This window comes from Eufriesea mexicana, unplaced genomic scaffold (genome assembly GCF_001483705.2).
Source record: "Eufriesea mexicana isolate 0111107269 unplaced genomic scaffold, ASM148370v2 scaffold124, whole genome shotgun sequence".
Classification (NCBI taxonomy): domain Eukaryota; kingdom Metazoa; phylum Arthropoda; class Insecta; order Hymenoptera; family Apidae; genus Eufriesea; species Eufriesea mexicana.
In genome coordinates this window covers 3,719,386-3,738,124 of record NW_016908357.1, presented here as the reverse complement: position 1 = coordinate 3,738,124, position 18,739 = coordinate 3,719,386, and the positions used below count along the sequence as shown (strand labels likewise).

The following is an 18,739-nucleotide window of genomic DNA, read 5'->3' as shown; positions in this document are numbered from 1 at the left end:
TCTTCCGATTAATGTTACATTCGTGGAGCACCTGCGAGCGACGATTGTTAAATGGCGAACGGAATTATGGAATTTAAAAAGCAGTACCCTACGAGACGTCGTGCATACATTTCGCGGTGACTGCCTTTTGCATTATTCATGAAAAGAACCACCTCCGTTCCAGATAACCCTCCCTGGTCGACCTTATCGCCTTATGGTTGCCGCAATTCCAGTCAGGTGTGTGCATTGTGCATGCGACTGAACAGAAGGGCAACTTTACGGGCTAGGCAAGAGGAGCACAGGTACAAAGAAAGTCGCGCGATTGTGTGCGAAGATAACCGGCAAGAACGTTATAGTTTTATACCCTTTCGTGACTCCGGTGTACCCCTGTCTGACTACTTGGCACGAAAAAAATTCTACATTTCAGACAGCGATGAAATTACACGTCGAGTGCAGCTACGGACTAATTGTGGGACCGACGACTTAATCGGGACTCGAAATTCTTGTTCGCGAATGCATAAAGCCGAAGCAAAGGCTACGCTGACTCGAGGAATCCATCTGGTTCACTGGCGCGAAAACAATAGTAACTTTTTATCGAAGTTTACGGGTCAAATGTACGTACAAGTACAACGCCCTTCAGTTTCCGAGAGTCAAATTATTTTCAAAGCTCCCCGCGAAGAATGGGCTTTCGGTTTAACCTTGAGCTTTCAAGATCAGATATAATTGTAAATAAATCAACTCGACGTCGAGCTTGCGTGAGTTTTCGTGAAATCCCGATGACAGAGCGAGCTTTCGGTTTGACCTTGTCAAGGTAATTGATAGACGGAATGTGTCGTGCCTGGAAATGAGCGTTGCTGTACGATTCCGTATGAGATTAGAATCGTACTTACCTCGAGTTAGCGTAGAATCGTATTGTCACCCTTCCACGGTCCACGAACCGGATGTAAGCGTTCCGTGCGTGCTGGTTGTGCCGCTAATAATCGCGCGCGTGTTGGTGGTAACGGGGGACTTAAAGTTGGTCGAGTTGTTCTCGTTTAAAACAATCAGCAACAGAGGAAGGACCAATTATACGGACCTGCGACCGTCTGTCACCGACCTCCTGTTCTCTTAATATCGTAGATCAGACCGCACTAGTAAATATAAACAAGCGAAAGAAGAAGAGGGAGAAGGAGAGAGAAGAAGCCCCGCGTCAATCAGGGATAAAACACGAAGATAGAACTCTCGGAATAAAGCCAATTCACTGACAGAGGTCTCCGTTAACGACCCGGTGCTTCGGTTTAAACCACGACAATTTTCTTAGAAACTCGTCCATAGATCTGTTGCAAGGTATCCGGCAGCAAAGAAGGTAATAATTAAATAGCCTCTGTCACACCATAAAAACCGGCGTAATTCCTTTTAAATAACCAACTAGCCTCGACGAACGATGCCCGACAACGAACTCGAGGAATCTGTCATTAACTCAGAAGTAAAAGTTAATAAGAAAGTTGGCCGCGGTGTGGCGTGTGCAATTAGTCACCGTAAACGACGGACGATGATCGGTGCCGCGTTTAAACGAACGAAGAAAGGCAGCGTGGTTGTCTTATTGCGACAGTTACACGTCGTACGACGACGCACGCGATTAGGACGTAAATTACTGGAAACGCTGCCGTATTCGCGTCGACGTTCCCCGGATCATTTCAAGAGAGCCGAACTGCCAGCGTTGACTTCCGAGCTGGATTTACAGTTTAATTTATCCGGCCATTAAGCGCCGCGACCCACAAAGTTGCCGGTGAGTCGCGATTGTCGTTCTTTAATTCGATGCCTGGGGTGGGAACGGAAGAGCTGATGGAAACAGCGTGTGGAAAGCCACAAACAGCGGACCAGTTTTCACCGTGCCGATGCGTCTGAAAATCTGATGCGCGACGTCTGTCCTAGGACGGTCGTTGGTCGAATTCGCTAATTGCAACGAGGTTTCTACCACGCCATGAGAATTCCGCCAGCCACGACCAGTTTCTTTTTTCCCGGCGCGCGACCATGTTTTAATTGGTCGCATCAAGTGGCTTATTTCTCGAAGAGCCTCGCTAGAGCTTCGTCAGACGTTCTACGAAGTAGAAGCACGCGTCTTCTCTCGAGACCGCTGCGCCGACAGGAGACGAGAGGGAGGAGAGTAAATACTCTCGTATAAAGCTCTCGCAGCAGCCCACTCGACTGCGATGGGTTTAAAAAAATAGGAGACTCGAGGTCGAACAGCCGTCCATGCTAACATCCACTCGAGGTGGACGTATGTACTTCGGGACACCCTGTGTAAACAGCTGCGTCGGTTTCCTCGCCAGCGGCCATCGAAGTGTCGATACCGATGGCTACCTTCTCGTGCAGAAGTTTCCATATCCTGCACAAGGTTGTCCTCTAACGATTGCACAGGTGAAGCCTGTTCTTGTTAAGACAATCAGGATCAACGACAATGACTCTTCCATCCCGTGCTCAACGTCCACGTTATTGCTCCGGGTATCCAAGTAATCTACCCGTACTTCCGCGCAGCTCGTTGCGTAACGCGTTTATTGGTCTCATCTCGTTATCTTCATTGTGTACTTACTGAAGCAAAAAATTGGTGCAACGGGACCGAGGAGAAACGCGATTCAATTAACAGAAGCGTTGGGCCATGTACACGCTCGATTTTACAATTCGACCGATATTTATGGATGATTTACACGCATAACCATTCGCTGCCGAGCCGTTGGCCGCGAAGAAAAAGTACGCAGATCCCATCGAGGATGCATTAACTCTTGACTCAGCGATCCAGAATGGACGACTCGCGGTGTCCATCAGCCGGAGGATCATTATCAACGAGCATGCACACTCGACCATGCACCGATGCGTCCCGTGCAATTTTGCTTTCATCTCGTGCCAAGAAGCCTAAGGAGACTGTGCCATATGGCCGGGGCAGCAGTATCGGTAGGACGTGGCACAGGAAGGAAGCTTTCCAGCATGACCGTATTATGTTCCAGCGTACCGAGAACATATTGCGAGGAAGACGCTGGACGAGAGGGCGTGCGTGCACGTGAAAGCGGGCACGCGATGAGACGATGAGGGCACGTGCCCCATATTCTTCCAGGAGCCTCCTCCGCGTCGCTTCTTTTGTGGAACCGCCGGAAACGGGTGTCAATTGTCAGCCACTTGGACGTCGACGGACGTGCATGACCGGACACGGTTCTTCTCCAGCGCTGAATTCGAGAACCACGCGTTCTGTGTGGTCCTCCGCCAATAATTGCACTAGCTGCGTTGCAGTGCGCAACGTAGATTATAAAAAGAAAAAATTCGCATGGAATATCGCTCACGATTAACTTCGTCGACGTACAAAAGATGGAAAAATTTGGTTCATTAACACGCTGAGTGTGGTGCCGATTTTGCTATACTTTCCGCTCAGGGGGCAACGAGTGAGCCCTAGATGCCGAGCGCTCAAGTATGTTGAAGAGTATGAACAGAAGATTACTTTGTTTCACTTTGTCGTTTGGACTGTGGGAATGATGCTACCAATGCACAAATGTGCAAATTAAAAACAGAAGATAATGGGGTGGGGAATGCCAGAGAGGCAAAAAGGCGATCACCAAGAGACGATCAGTGAGAAAAAGCCACGGAAGTGTAAAGATTTACTTCAGCAGAGGGAATTTAGTTTTTGCGATATATTAATTGTCATTAATAATTAAACCCTTGACAATGTCACGCTTCGATGTCGACCGAACGAAAAGTTCGCTGTCAGTCCCTAGAATCCACGCCGTCCAAACGAAAAGTCTACTGTCAATCCCCAGGGACTGGCGTAGCACTCAGCGTGTTAAACGTTTAGTACCAAATAAGGATTGGGTTTTGGTGCATCCAAGGTTTCGTAATTACGGCACGAGTGCTCGCACAGCCGGTCGCAGTCAAATTCGAAAGGAGTTGTTTTCGCGTTAACGATAGCGATCGATAGCGATGGCGCATAATCGACTGACGTGCGCGTTAATCGGCAGAAATCGGCGCGACGAAGTATTTCGTGCCGCTTGAAATTCGAGTCTCGCTGTTGGCCGCATGTTCCGAGTCTCGCCGCGTAATTTCACTTATCCCTCGGACACTTACTCTTAATACGTTACGATGAAACTGTTCGGTCGACGATCCACGATAAGGATACTTGGCGTGCCGTGGATCGTCCAGCGAACGGTTCATCGACGCGTACAGATATATGTTAGCGTGGCTGTACACTTTCTGTGGTCGCGTTTTCCAGCTACGGGGCTCGCCTGTGCCGTTCTTAATGAAATCGCTCGATTACATCGTTAGCGGATCGTCTAAGCTCTCGTTTTATACCTAATAATCGTCCGTGACGAGGCGTTAATTATCGTCTCTCTGTGCTCCACGGATCGAAAAGCGCAATTACCAGGCGGTCTGGATAGGGATGCGTGCATCAACCTGGAAAATACGTTGCTGTGCAAAAACATATTCTATCCTCGGCCTTCCGCTGGGAATGGTACCTCTATTAGTATACTTCATCGATTCGTTGCAATCTCTATAGAACGCGCAGTTTACTTTCGATCAAGCATTCCCGTTATTAAATCTATCGCACTCGTTTCTCGCATGCGATATATCAGGGATCTATTTAGGAATGTTCGACGAATTTAAAAATTCCGGAAAATCGGTGAGGCTTCTAACCAGAATATGGCGAAGGAAACGAAAATGGCCGCTGAATCGACGTGGAAAAAATCGCGAAACGCACGACGCAGTCGCGTAATTGTGACGACAGCACGAAATGCTTGCCACCGTTAATGCAAGTGACAGTGATTGACCCTCCGAGGAATTCTTGACCTCGCCACGCGAGCCGCAGACGATCGCGATTGACCCCGTTGCGCTCGATCTGACGCGCTGCTTTTCCGGGCAAAAAGGGCTCAGCGATCCTATTCCTGGCTCTAGGCACATACCAGACGAGACTTCGAGAAGCATCCTCCGTTCTCTGTTCACTGGGTACAGAAACACCGCGAGCATTACCTCCCAGAGTGCTTCACACTCGCTGTTTCGTTTCAGATTCACGATAAGTCCTCATTGTTCGCCGCGGTATCGTCCACGGTGCATACGACTGCATAAACAGGATATGCAAACTGGCTGGTAACGTGGTTACGAAATAGCTGTCTGTCCCTTTCCATGTTCCAGCGTTATTTCAGAATAACCGACGCTTAAAATATTCATTACGATGATTCAGTGAATGCATCGGTGTCTCCGAGTATAAATTACCGGACGAACGCAAGCGTTTCGGCCTGAAAATGGCGGAAGTTTCCGCCATTGGCGCGTCAGGTGAGCCGGAAAACGGGGCAAAAGTAAAATTTTCGAATGGATACAATCGACCACTCTCTCCAGGTTTCTGGGTCCCACGTGTGTGCCGCCTACTGCCCCTTTCGGGATCGTCCCGAGTGATCCAGGCCGATCTCGTCGCCGGATTCGATGAGAAATCGCGGGCTTCTCGTTTCCTCCGGGTTCTCTTACTTTCGCGCCGCCACTTTCCCGCCGCGAAACAATGAGCCACGAAAGCCTGGGAAGCCTAATTGTTGCCGAATGAAGCACACTTCGCACGCTCGATAGAAACTCGCGCGATTGGAGAAGGTTGATGGCAGCTGAAGGCGGCTACAGGCGGCTGGAAACGCTCTGCCACCACTCGTGCACGTTCTTTTGTGCTCGTATCGTCGCACGACCCGGTTTACATAACTTCGCCCGATGTGTAACGGGAATAAAAATCGCGGATTGGGTAACCGTCCAGCTTCCTTCGTTCCCTTCTATCGAAATCTCCTCGATGTTCCCGTAATTAACTCGCCGATCCCGAGGTCTCCAGCTGGGACCAGATCGGGTCTGCTGATTTCGCAGTCAAATCCGATTCGTTTCTCGATTCCTTGAATATTCGAAATTAACCGCTCGGCGAATCGGAAGATCAATTGGCGGTGGTAACAACGGGAACTCGATATCGGCGATCGTTTTTTCGCTGACTGGTATTTCGGAGCATCGACGACACCGGTAGCAAAGGTGTCTGTCTTCTGAACATACGATCGCGTGTCAGCTCGGATTATACCTGCTCAGCGAACCCTTTGTCGTTCACCAAACGTAGCAGCAACGGGATCGGCGTATTTTTATTTCACCTATGCGATATTCGTTCCTATTAGGTGTCCTTTTCGTAGCTCGACCGCGAACGCTAGGCAACAGGATCTCGCTGGTAACATCAGCCGCGAGGAGTCACGACGAAATCACTTTCTATCCGAGGATCGTTGCTCGTTCGATTCTTCTGACACGATGAAATCGCGAGGAACGAAGTTCTGCGACCTTCATTTCCACCCAAGCCGAGGCATCCGTGCAGAACAATTGTTTCACGGTTTGGAGGAGCGAAATGGCGGCGCGGACGATACGAATTCCTCTCATTCAGGGGCGAGTTTTTGTTCTTAGCTTCGCCAGATCCTTTTTCTTAGTTTTCCTTTTTTCTATTTTTTTTTTTCTTTCTTTTTCGTCGCTCTTTTTTTTGCTTTCGACCGGAAATCAGAGAGTGGGGACACGTGCTCGAACGGCAACACCACCTGAAGACCCCAGAGACGAAGAGGACACGGCAGCTGAGAGTCGAAAAGCACGTGCCAGCAGGGAAAGGGGCAAAGGAGGACCGTGGTTCGGGATTCAATGGACTTCTGGGATAAGGAATTTATTATGAGAGGGGTCCTTCGTGGGGCTGGCCGATACTGCCACCATTCAAACCGAGGTCGTGCACCACGTCTACGTGGGCTCGCATGAAAATTAATGAACACTGTTCGCCGTCCAACTCCGTGTGACGAAACGACCGGGGAAATTTAAGAGTCGCCACGCGAACTGCTTGCGTATTGTCTTGCGATATCTCGCATTTCCTCGTGTTGATCGTGGTGTACGTGAACGAAAAGGTTGATCCATATTTTCACTTCGATTTTCCATTCTATCGTCATCCCACTTCTCGTTGCATTAGACTCGTTTCATTAGACTAGGAGTTCTTAAACTTTTTCATTCGCGAGGCAGCCTTTCCTTTTTATCGAAAGAGCCTTCGTTTAGGTCTCAATTGCTGTCAATGTCTTTCCAGCATAAAACACTGCCCAGTATAATAGTAGTATCATTGAAATAAAAAGAACTTTTCGTTGCGAAGTTCATTGTAATAAATAGACAAGAAACGGGGGAAAAAATAGAAAGGGGGACAGAAAATGCATATTAGTACGCGTTGAGTGGTTCCATTGGCGTGGGACACTCGACACGAAGAAATTCTAGACGATCTTCAAGCCGGCTCCACACGATTTTGTTCGCGCTCTAATTATAAAGCGCGCTGCTTCTCATAATCCCTTGCCATTTCCGGATTCCGAAAGATCAGCCGCAGCTCTCTTTGGCCTGAATGGGACCTGGTTGCGAAACTGTGTAGGAGTCTCACTTTTTCAGAGAAATTTCCATGCTTGGGAAACGCCGTCTCGTTCGATTCTCCGTAATTTTTAACGACGTTTCACTCGTCGAGCCTCTACTCAAGGATCATCGGCCGTTCATTAGATCACTCGTACGCTTCTCGATCGAACGATCCTGATTATGTAAGCACGCGAATCTGTTAACCGATTAGAAAAGCAGCAAGGCCGTGCAACAGCATTTCCGTTGAAAGGTGTCGTTTACCTTGCCACGAAACGGGGATACGTGATATACCGGGTGTCACGCAGTCGCTATACTTGCGTTTGCCGTTCTACTTTGACTGCCGATAACGATAAGACCGCGATACCGGGTCTATTTTTAGTGCATCCATGAATCAGCTCTGTGTATCTACGTGGAAAATCGCCATGGTGCTCCATCGAGGTCTTCTCTGTTGGACGAGCGCCCATGAAGATCGAAAGTTCGCCATGACGATGATTTTTCGTCGGCTGAAAACCCCAAAGTGCCTCGAGGTGCATTCTTCGAAGCACGACAGTGGTTTACGGGGCCCGATGAATTCCTGTTAAGGAAAGACCCTTCCGTGCACACCCTGCCAGCATATGGCGACTCCCGTTCCACCCCAGTGCTCTTCCTCAATTTATTCCCCCGAATATTTTTTACATTTCACGCTTGATACGCCAGATTACCCGGTAGATTTTCGTTTAACGCGGGGTGCACTTCCTCTTCGACGAATTCCTGCCCGTTAACTTACCCATTAGGACGATTCGTTTACAGGGACTGGCTTCTTGTTTTTTGGCTTCTTCAAGGGGACCGTTAATTCCTCGCGTTCCACTGTCTCTTACTCCGCTTCGTTTTAGATCACAGAGGAAATTCAATTAACGCTAAAACTGCTTCTGGCCTGTAATGACTTGCTACGTGTCTTATACGCAGTGATAATAATTGTAGCGATGCGATCAAGATAATTAATTGCACACGTTTAATTACGTCCCTCTGTGAACAAAAGGTAATATTAATTTTGACAGAAGTAGGCATATCTTTTTAGAAATAACAGAAATAGAATATCCAAGTCATCTGATACCATCGGCAGACATAGTGCTGACGAAAATGGTACGAATTTAATCACAAGGAATCGCAAAAATGGCGGAATATGCAATGAATTTTTCTAGAATTTTGATACGATTTATTATTATTAGGAGAAATGAAAACGAAATGTGAAAGAGATTTTAATTTTGGGATTAAACGTATTATAAGATTGCACCACTTGAGTATACTGTTCACCCTTGGCTTCTGAACCGACTACCAGCAGCTAAAGGAAGGTCTTACTGCCAAGGACTCCGACCCTTAGGGTCATAAATAAAAGACGACTCCGTTGACAGTTCAATGCCTCGGCTTCGAGACCTCGAATCGATATTACACGTTGAACTCTAATATATAATTCCAAAATAAATATATTTTACATTGCACCAATCCCTCGTTACATCACAATTACAATACTCTCACTCAGAGGATGAAAAATATTCTGACCTGTCGCGACAATCTCAGTTTATTTATATTAATTTAAATATTCTTTAAATTAAGATCGTTCCACGGTTCGGAAGATACTTGGAAAAAGGAAAGGAATACCTCCAAACAGAAATATCCTGACGTGTATTTCGGTTCCTATAGCCGGCTGGAAGTTATTGATGCCTCGTGACGGGGTGGCTGCTTTCTGGCAGCTCCTGACGAGCGACAGACCCTCCCTTTGACACTTGTATGCGGTCGTCTACACGCTTTTTCTACCTTCCGTATTATTTTCTCTTTCATTAGCCGCCGCCAACGAGGAAGGTATACCGCTTCGTCGATCGTGCGCGGTTCATCTTTGGAACACGATCGACCACGGGTTCGCCAGGAATGCGTCACTTTGCCCGTACCGTTACACGAGTATCGTGGTGAACGCGATCGACATTGTCGTGCCGCAAAAATCTTTTATGGCAGTAGCTTGTCTGGCCTCGTGAACGCGAAATAGAAATAGACCGAAGCGCTCCTCGCGAGCCTTATTTACGGCCTATCGACGTTGACGTCTAATCTACGACCCTCTGGTAAAGATTCGAATCAAAGTGAGCACTTAGCCACGTCCATAGAGATCAAAATTGTGTACTTAATCGGACTTGATTAAGTACGAAGAGGCTCGGTTACCCTGAGACACTTCGCATAGGACGAAAATGTAGAAAAAGGGATGAAATTATAGAGATCAGCGACCTTTTCATTAAAAGGGTTACTACGAATGGCTGACTCGTGACAGAGGGCAATTTTCTTTAATTTCGGAGTTCATAAATTGTTTTCTCAGCCCAGAGATGTCCAGTGTATCGTAAGAATATTTATGCTTGATACATCTGAATAAAAATTACACCTCTTTATTTGTCATATGAAGAGACACGCTTAATATATATTTTTTTGTTTGTTACTGTATCCTAATTTTCGACTTCTGGTACATGCGTACACGATGAAAAATGGCAATGTTTCTTAATTTCTATGACGATCAATTTTTCCCTCATCCCAGAGATGTTCGGTGTATCACCATTGTATCATAAAAATATTCATACCTGCTATATCTGAATAAAAATTATACCTATTTGACTCGTATTCTAATTTTTGACTTCTGCTATATATATATGCACGCGATGAAAAATTTGTAAATTGCTCGAGGTTTCAATATCTCGCACTGTGGAAGGCACCTAAAAGTGCTTCACCGACACCCACGTGTTCACCGGTGCCTCGTTCCTGATCTCCGCTCACGGAGGCACAAAGTTCTCGGTAGCGGATCGATTCTGCAAAAGGAATTTGGAGTCGTCAAACAAGAAACGGCCTCTCGTCGCCATGGAGCAGAAAAAGTCGAACAAAGATCGATACTCGGGTACACGAGCACCTGGGAATTCCGCGTAAACCGCATTAATGCCCGCGCGTAAGCGTCTTGGAATTCGCGCGATGAATCAGAAATCTCGCAACGCGTCCGCGTCGCGGCGATCTTCCTAGCTGTTTTCCGTGGAAAATCGCGCGAGCGCGGGAATGATCGCCGTGATACCAGACGCGTTTCTAACGCCACGTCGTGTTTGTATACGTTTGCTGCTTTGTTAAGGCTGGTTAGAACGGAACACGCCGGCTCTCTATCGATTCCCCGTCCTCGTTAAACGAGAATTCCACGACGGAGGCGTGCTAGAGACCTGCTATTTGTTTAGCTGGAACGCAAATACGACTACGAAACGTTTACATCCTCCACGCCGAAATTGAAACATCGGAACGCCGAGAAGGGACTCGGTTCTCGTGATAAGAACGGTGTGCCGGTTGTAGGCTAGGGAGCATCTCGAGGTATTATTGTATTTTGTGCAAGCTGTCAAAATTCTGTAACTTTTTCTCACGTCTATCGAGGATTGCCTTTGGTGTAATTTTGATATACCACATTGGTCATTTTTATCCAATTTTGTATCATTTTGTTATAATGCTTGGTAATAATATAATATGACAATGTCATTATTTATATGGTATATTAACCCTTTGCACTCGAGAAGTGAGCTTCAGTCACCGTTTCATAAAATTTGGAAGATCGATATTAATTAATATATCAAATTTATTGTAACGTAACAGTGTGCGAGGTATCAGAATCAAATAATTCTACAATTCTTTATTTACTGCTCAAAAAAGTATCGTCAATTTTTTAGTAGAGATTCTCTGAATTTCTACTCTTCTCTAGCCAAAAAATCGTTAAGTGCAAAGGGTTATGTTAGGAATTTGTATTGATTTATAACGATATTCAGACAAATCTGGTACGTCGAATGAACCAATTATCCCGAACGAATAGACGAAACGCTAAATATTTGAAGAAGCACCCTTTAATTGGCACGCGCCACCCTTAAGCTCGTTCAAACATGATCCTACGTATAATCTCCCTATTCAGGCTGTTCAACTCGACTCAGGTACCAAATAGCCAAATAGTCGAAGACACGAGAGGAGGGTATTGACGAGCATGTGCACGGTGAAAGGATAATCTTGGTATTCTCTTTGAAACGTGCTCGTGGAGCGTGGCCATGGTTTAGCGAAAATCCGAAAGAGCCTGTTGGGTGTTTCACGAGCACTGTGCTCTCCCCTTTGCACGATTTCGCTCGGTACACTCGGTGAAAATCATTGTGCGACGACACGTAGCCGAGATCCGAGCTGTAGCAACTTTTATCCCGTGCACGGAGTACGCGATTCGCCACATTTGGCGCTGATCGTTACAGTTGCAAGCGAAGCGTGGTTCGCGGCCATAAAATCGGCCTACACGTGTTTTCGAAACGCTGAGTGGTACTTGCAAACGTGTGGGCCAAGTCTTCGACTGGTAACATCTGGCCTATCGACAGATCGGACTTAGAGTGCTTATAATTAGCCGGTTACTTCAGCCTCGGTTTCAGTTTCTCCGTTTCGATGCTAAACTTACCACGGTTGGTCAATTGACTGGACAATGTTCTGTCAAGGTTGATGAAGTAGAGAATACGTATGAGAAAAATGGGCATTGAAAAATTGATCATATTACGGGTTTGGTATTACTTTCTTGACGTTAAGTACATCAGCTGGTACAAAGAGGGCTGAGTGTTTGATCAAGTATATTAATTAACATGGAAAATTAAAGAATTAATTTTGGTTACACTCTTTGATCATCGATCACTCGAAAAATCAATTTCTTACGAATTTCATTCGGATAAATAGATCATGTTGGGATCCCGTCTGTGCAAGGCTAAGATCAACTTTCACGTGACACCCTTTATTTAATTTTATAGGCTATCGCTGTGTAAACGCGTTAATCCTGACATATGAATACATACAACATGACTTTTACCCATCTGCGAACGGGGTGATCTGGTGTCTGGTTTATTTTCGGTGCACACATCCCTCGTAGCCGGCGTATCTGAAGGGTTGATAGCGTTTTATGCGGCGCGCGTGGCTAACGTCTGTCTCCGAGTTAATTATGGACTAATTGTCAAGGTTCTTGTCGCGTCGGGTCTTTACCATTTTTTCCGCTGCTCCTGCGACAACAGGACGTCGTCTTCCTTCCTTTCCTTTCCTGCGCGGACTCGGCTGAAGAAACCTCGTGTCCTTGCTCGGAATAACCCTCTCCTTAAACCCTAACCTCCGAGCTATTAACTCTTCGGTAATAACATTCCATGTCCCAATGAAATCGATAAAAATACCGTGTCCAAAAGTAATTCGGGAGAAATTAAAAAATATTTTAAGGTAACGACAGCCTCTGATTTTCTTTACAGACAACCATAAAGGTGTACGCCAATTGCCTTCGAGCGGACATTGAGTACAAGACCCTGTGCATCACGTACGAGACGACTTGTCGCGAGATCGTCCAGAACCTATTGAACAAGTACCGCATGAGGCTCCGTGATCCCAGGCTGTTCTACCTCACCATGGAGGTCACCGTGAGGAGACCCAACGTGAGGACCGTTCTGCCTCTGGACGAGGACTCGAGGCCTGCCGTTCTGCAATCGTGTCATCCTCGTGGCGATTCCAGGTACGATTCCGACCACTCTTCCTTCGATTGTAGCCTTCGTAGCCCTCGGTTTCGGTCGGCTTCGTGATGTAATTTCAGGGCTCGCGACCGACCGTAAACACGACTTCTTGTGGGTCGGTGAGCACGAGCCAACGACGAGCAACGTCCTTTCGAGAGATTCCCTTTGTTCTGGCTCCTTCGAGTCGTCTGGCTCGACTGCGCGAGACGTGCCTTTATTTATGCTAACGAGTCGGGGAATAGGGGCTCGTGTCCTCGTCGTTTCGCTCAGATTTTTAATGGGAGCAGAGCCATGTGTACGTACGTCTTATCAGAGAGTTCAACGACAGTTGGAAGTCCGAGTCGTCTCGTTAGGAAAGGCGTCGGGGTACTTAATTTTAAAAGAGCAGCCCGAGTCCGGGGGAAGGAACGTTTGGATTCAGAGGACCGAAGTTTCTGTCGCATGGTCGAAGAAAGGCTGGAAGTCAAGGCTGTTTTCATGGTAGCTCGAAACTTCCGGCGAAGGTATACGTTATGTAGACAGACAATGTTTGACTGGAAGTTCAGGCCCGGTGTTTTTACGCAGAAGTAGCGTTCGTTGATTCCCTTTGAGCTCACCGGTTACGACGATATGCACAGGATTTACGGATGTTTTCTTGTTGCAGATTCTCGTTGAAGACACGCCGCGGGGGACTTGTGAAAATATACGACAGCGCGCTCATGTCCGGAGTAAGTCACATACACTTTCAAATAATTTCACCAGGTTTCTCGTTAATTGCTTTGACTTCATACGCGAAATGTTAGTCGAACTAGGTTTATTTCGTTTCTATCAGCTTCGTTCTACGTTATCCTGCTTTGCTATGCTTTATTATCCTCCGCCATTTTGTCATCGCCGCTTTATCTCTTGCAGTCGAAGTACAAGAGTCTATTAGTCTCCGAGCAGACCACCGTAGACGAGCTGATCCAGATGCTGTTGAGCTGCTACAGCTCAAAGGAACGCGTCGAGCAGTTCTCCCTGTACGAGGTCTGCGAAGGCGAGGAGTACCAGAGGAAGCTGCATCCCGACGACTCACCCCTTAAGGTCACGCAACGATGGACAAGCGCCGATCGCCATCTTCGCATAAGACGCAATCCGGATTACAATCCTCACAGAAGAAAAGTAAATAAGCCACTCGTCGACCAGCTCTTCGTTATTCGGATTAATCCCAGAACTAAGAAGCTTCCTGATATCCGGATTACAATCCTCACAGAAGAAAAGTAAATAAGCCACTCGTCGACCAGCTCTTCGTTATCCGGATTAATCCCAGAACTAAGAAGCTTCCTGACCAATCTTCAAATTTTACTCGAATAAATAATATCCGGTTGGCCAAGAAGCAGTGGCGAATTTTTGTAGTGGAGAAAATATAGAGAGGGTTTTGTTCGAATGTAGAAAGGGTTCTGTTCGAATGCTAAATATTAGCCCTTATCGTGTAAAAAGCTAGCGACCGATAAGAGTTAAATCTGACGACGTTTCTTTTTGGCCAATCCGAGAGTCGCTAAATAATTAATTACCACGATGGAAAAATCGAATTCCGATAAATCGAACGATCCACGCCGCGCATTCTCACACTCGCGACACAAAGGAATTCCTCATCTTGGATGTGCTCCAAGATGGCCGGGCGTAATTACGCGCACGGGCGCATCCCGAGGCGGTGCGTCAACCGCCATCAGTGTTATTCATAAGAATATAATAGAAAGTCAAATTCGTTACACAATCGTCCTGTTCGCAGAGCATGTGGGCGTCGGACTCGAGCATCAGCATGGCGATGTCAAGACTGAACCTCCATGGCTCTCACCAGGCCCACTACAATCAGGGAAACGACAACAACAATCATCTGTCCCTGTATCAGCACAAAGACGCCAGCTCGATCAACAATAACAACAACATTCACAAGATCGATCAGCATCATTTGTCCCTGGGATCTCTGAACCAGCAACCGAGAATCGTGGTGCCTCATGCGACCCAGCTGCCGCAATTGCAAATCCCGCGTGTCCAGCAACTGCCACAGAGTGTCCCTTCGACGCCGATCTCGTCGAAGCACATCACTGCCTCCTCGTACGCGGATTACGAGAATTATTTGTTCATTTAAACGTCGTAGAATCGACTGTGCTAGGTGTAATATCGAAATCGCGAGTCCTACGACGGAAAATCGAGTTGCAGCTGCGTGCTGACGCGTTGGAGATCAGCTGCAGCTTCGTTTCAATCGCGTTGAGCAGTATTCGAAGCTTGGTCGAGTAGTGGAGGTTTCACTGTCAGGATTTCATAGTCAGGATTAAGTCTAAATTTGCAGAGTTCTGTCAGAAGTGGGTTCAAATTTACTGAGATTCGTCAGCAGTGAATTGGACTTTGGAAAGATCTATCCGAGAGTGGGTTAAACTTTAAGTCTGTCGGGTGGGCCTAATTTTTATTCGCGCGAATTTTCGAGCAGCATAATGGCAACGCGTTAGCTATACGAGAATGAGATTATTTATGAATGGCAGTTTGCGAACGGAATGAAAGTATAGACGGTAGTAAAAGCGAGGATCACGGGTTCGTGTCTCGGCTACATCGCGTCGTCGATCGGGCGGAACAAAGAGAATTTACGATTATAGTCAATAGCGAGAACAATTGTACCAAAGGTAGACGTACGAAATGTTAGGTAAATAGTATATTCAGCCGTATATATGTGTAAATGTTTTGCGTTAGGAAGATATTACGTTAAGAACGTCAAAATCGGACAAAGTCGCAAGTGTAACAAACGCGTGAGCCTACGGGACTTGCGTGAATTGAAATTTCGCGTACCGTGGAAGGAAAAAGAATGAATGTTATTTTTTTCAGGAAATTTCTACGAAATCTATGCGACAACCTAAGGTGTTTAATTCGATTTAAAATCTGACTATGAAGAGAAGGAATGAATGAAAGAATGAGGGAACGTTGGTATTCTTCCAGGAAATTTCGATAAACTTTGTACAATTTAAAAATGGTACAAAGCAGTCCCGCGGGTTAGACATCGTATATTTATATATTGCAAATTGCACTTTACCCAAGAGTGTCGCACAATGTGGCCTCTATTATTTATTTCTAACGACCGTGTAGCATTTAAGAAAGCGAGCCTGGAGTTTTAAGTTATTTCAACGTAATCCCGTGCTGTAAATTTCGTCCTGCATTTCGATCGAACGGGATTCGAGTGTATTCGTGTAAATATATCCAATAAACGACGAGTTACTCGGATAATCATACTAATTACTAGTAGCCAGTCGCGGTTGTAAATGTTGATAATTCTGTAATTTAGATATAGATCGTTGGTTTCGGCCTGATGTCGAAATCGACGGATTTACCTGGTTTAATCTTAACAAATCTGACATTTAAAGGCGAGACATGTTATCCACGTTATATATTTCCTCCACGATTCATTGTAAATAGACTCTGCTCTAACCTTCTCAGCCACGTTTCGTCAACGTTTCGTCGAAAATTGCATCGATTGCCAAAGAGTCGTCACGATATTAAAACGAGAACTGTGTAGATTTAAACGTGCGACAAAACGAGCAGAAATTATTCTCTTTCGTCGCTTGTACGTGCTTGAAACAGTGACAATTGTCATTAGTCGCGTCGATTACGCGATTATAGTCACGTGTGCCACGCGGCTTTTCAATAATTTGTAACGAGTACAATGAACCTTGTATTATTTCCCGAACGACACGGTAGAGTGTAAATATTGATTTTGTAACGTCGTTTATAAATCACACCGAAGAAGAAATTATCGTTTCATCACGTGTCTAACTCTGGTCGATTTTCATTACACCTATCAATCTTCACGTTTCCTCAACGCGTTAAACGTCACGCCGATTTTGCTTGCCGTTCCGTTCAGGCCCAGACTCGGTCGTCAAGTGGGCCATCGGTGGCGGGCGAAATGAGCATAAAACTCGGAGATACTGCTGTGGGTTAAACTTTAAGTCTGTCGGGTGGGCCTAATTTTTATTCGCGCGAATTTTCGAGCAGCATAATGGCAACGCGTTAGCTATACGAGAATGAGATTATTTATGAATGGCAGTTTGCGAACGGAATGAAAGTATAGACGGTAGTAAAAGCGAGGATCACGGGTTCGTGTCTCGGCTACATCGCGTCGTCGATCGGGCGGAACAAAGAGAATTTACGATTATAGTCAATAGCGAGAACAATTGTACCAAAGGTAGACGTACGAAATGTTAGGTAAATAGTATATTCAGCCGTATATATGTGTAAATGTTTTGCGTTAGGAAGATATTACGTTAAGAACGTCAAAATCGGACAAAGTCGCAAGTGTAACAAACGCGTGAGCCTACGGGACTTGCGTGAATTGAAATTTCGCGTACCGTGGAAGGAAAAAGAATGAATGTTATTTTTTTCAGGAAATTTCTACGAAATCTATGCGACAACCTAAGGTGTTTAATTCGATTTAAAATCTGACTATGAAGAGAAGGAATGAATGAAAGAATGAGGGAACGTTGGTATTCTTCCAGGAAATTTCGATAAACTTTGTACAATTTAAAAATGGTACAAAGCAGTCCCGCGGGTTAGACATCGTATATTTATATATTGCAAATTGCACTTTACCCAAGAGTGTCGCACAATGTGGCCTCTATTATTTATTTCTAACGACCGTGTAGCATTTAAGAAAGCGAGCCTGGAGTTTTAAGTTATTTCAACGTAATCCCGTGCTGTAAATTTCGTCCTGCATTTCGATCGAACGGGATTCGAGTGTATTCGTGTAAATATATCCAATAAACGACGAGTTACTCGGATAATCATACTAATTACTAGTAGCCAGTCGCGGTTGTAAATGTTGATAATTCTGTAATTTAGATATAGATCGTTGGTTTCGGCCTGATGTCGAAATCGACGGATTTACCTGGTTTAATCTTAACAAATCTGACATTTAAAGGCGAGACATGTTATCCACGTTATATATTTCCTCCACGATTCATTGTAAATAGACTCTGCTCTAACCTTCTCAGCCACGTTTCGTCAACGTTTCGTCGAAAATTGCATCGATTGCCAAAGAGTCGTCACGATATTAAAACGAGAACTGTGTAGATTTAAACGTGCGACAAAACGAGCAGAAATTATTCTCTTTCGTCGCTTGTACGTGCTTGAAACAGTGACAATTGTCATTAGTCGCGTCGATTACGCGATTATAGTCACGTGTGCCACGCGGCTTTTCAATAATTTGTAACGAGTACAATGAACCTTGTATTATTTCCCGAACGACACGGTAGAGTGTAAATATTGATTTTGTAACGTCGTTTATAAATCACACCGAAGAAGAAATTATCGTTTCATCACGTGTCTAACTCTGGTCGATTTTCATTACACCTATCAATCTTCACGTTTCCTCAACGCGTTAAACGTCACGCCGATTTTGCTTGCCGTTCCGTTCAGGCCCAGACTCGGTCGTCAAGTGGGCCATCGGTGGCGGGCGAAATGAGCATAAAACTCGGAGATACTGCACCAATTGTTATAATAGTAATTCCCAAACGTTAGATCCAAAGATGGCGAAGAATTTAACACCGAAAGTTAGCACCTTTTTGGTCCTAGTCTGGGCCGGTGTCTGAAGACTGGCCGGGCCGGAACGAAAAGTCTAGCACCAGTCCCTGAGGACCGGCATGGCACTTAAAGTGTTAACCGGGATCAGCTGCACCGAGGTCGATCATCGAAATGAGAGTAGATGGTCTCGTGTGATGATAAAAATTTTATTTACAAATGCGACAAATGTTAGGAATTTTGGTTACCAGTGACGTATCGGAGAGAAACGAGCGTAACGATTGGTCGATTATCGATCGCTATACTTTCAGGAT

The 18,739-nt window shown here is 45.7% G+C and overlaps 1 protein-coding gene across 2 annotated transcripts in view; it reads left to right on the top strand.

Annotated features, from left to right (window-relative positions):
- The window catches only part of rau (RA domain-containing protein rau), a 30,885-nt gene extending 14,083 nt beyond the window's left edge, over positions 1-16,802 (top strand). For both annotated transcript variants that reach the window (XM_017911369.1, XM_017911370.1), the window contains exons 3-6: positions 12,654-12,910; positions 13,552-13,615; positions 13,797-14,045; positions 14,656-16,802. In XM_017911369.1, the coding sequence (XP_017766858.1) occupies positions 12,654-12,910; positions 13,552-13,615; positions 13,797-14,045; positions 14,656-15,015 (930 nt within the window). In that variant the 3' untranslated portion in view covers positions 15,016-16,802. The remainder of the gene's footprint in view (positions 1-12,653; positions 12,911-13,551; positions 13,616-13,796; positions 14,046-14,655) is intronic.
- The last annotated feature ends 1,937 nt before the right edge of the window (positions 16,803-18,739 follow it).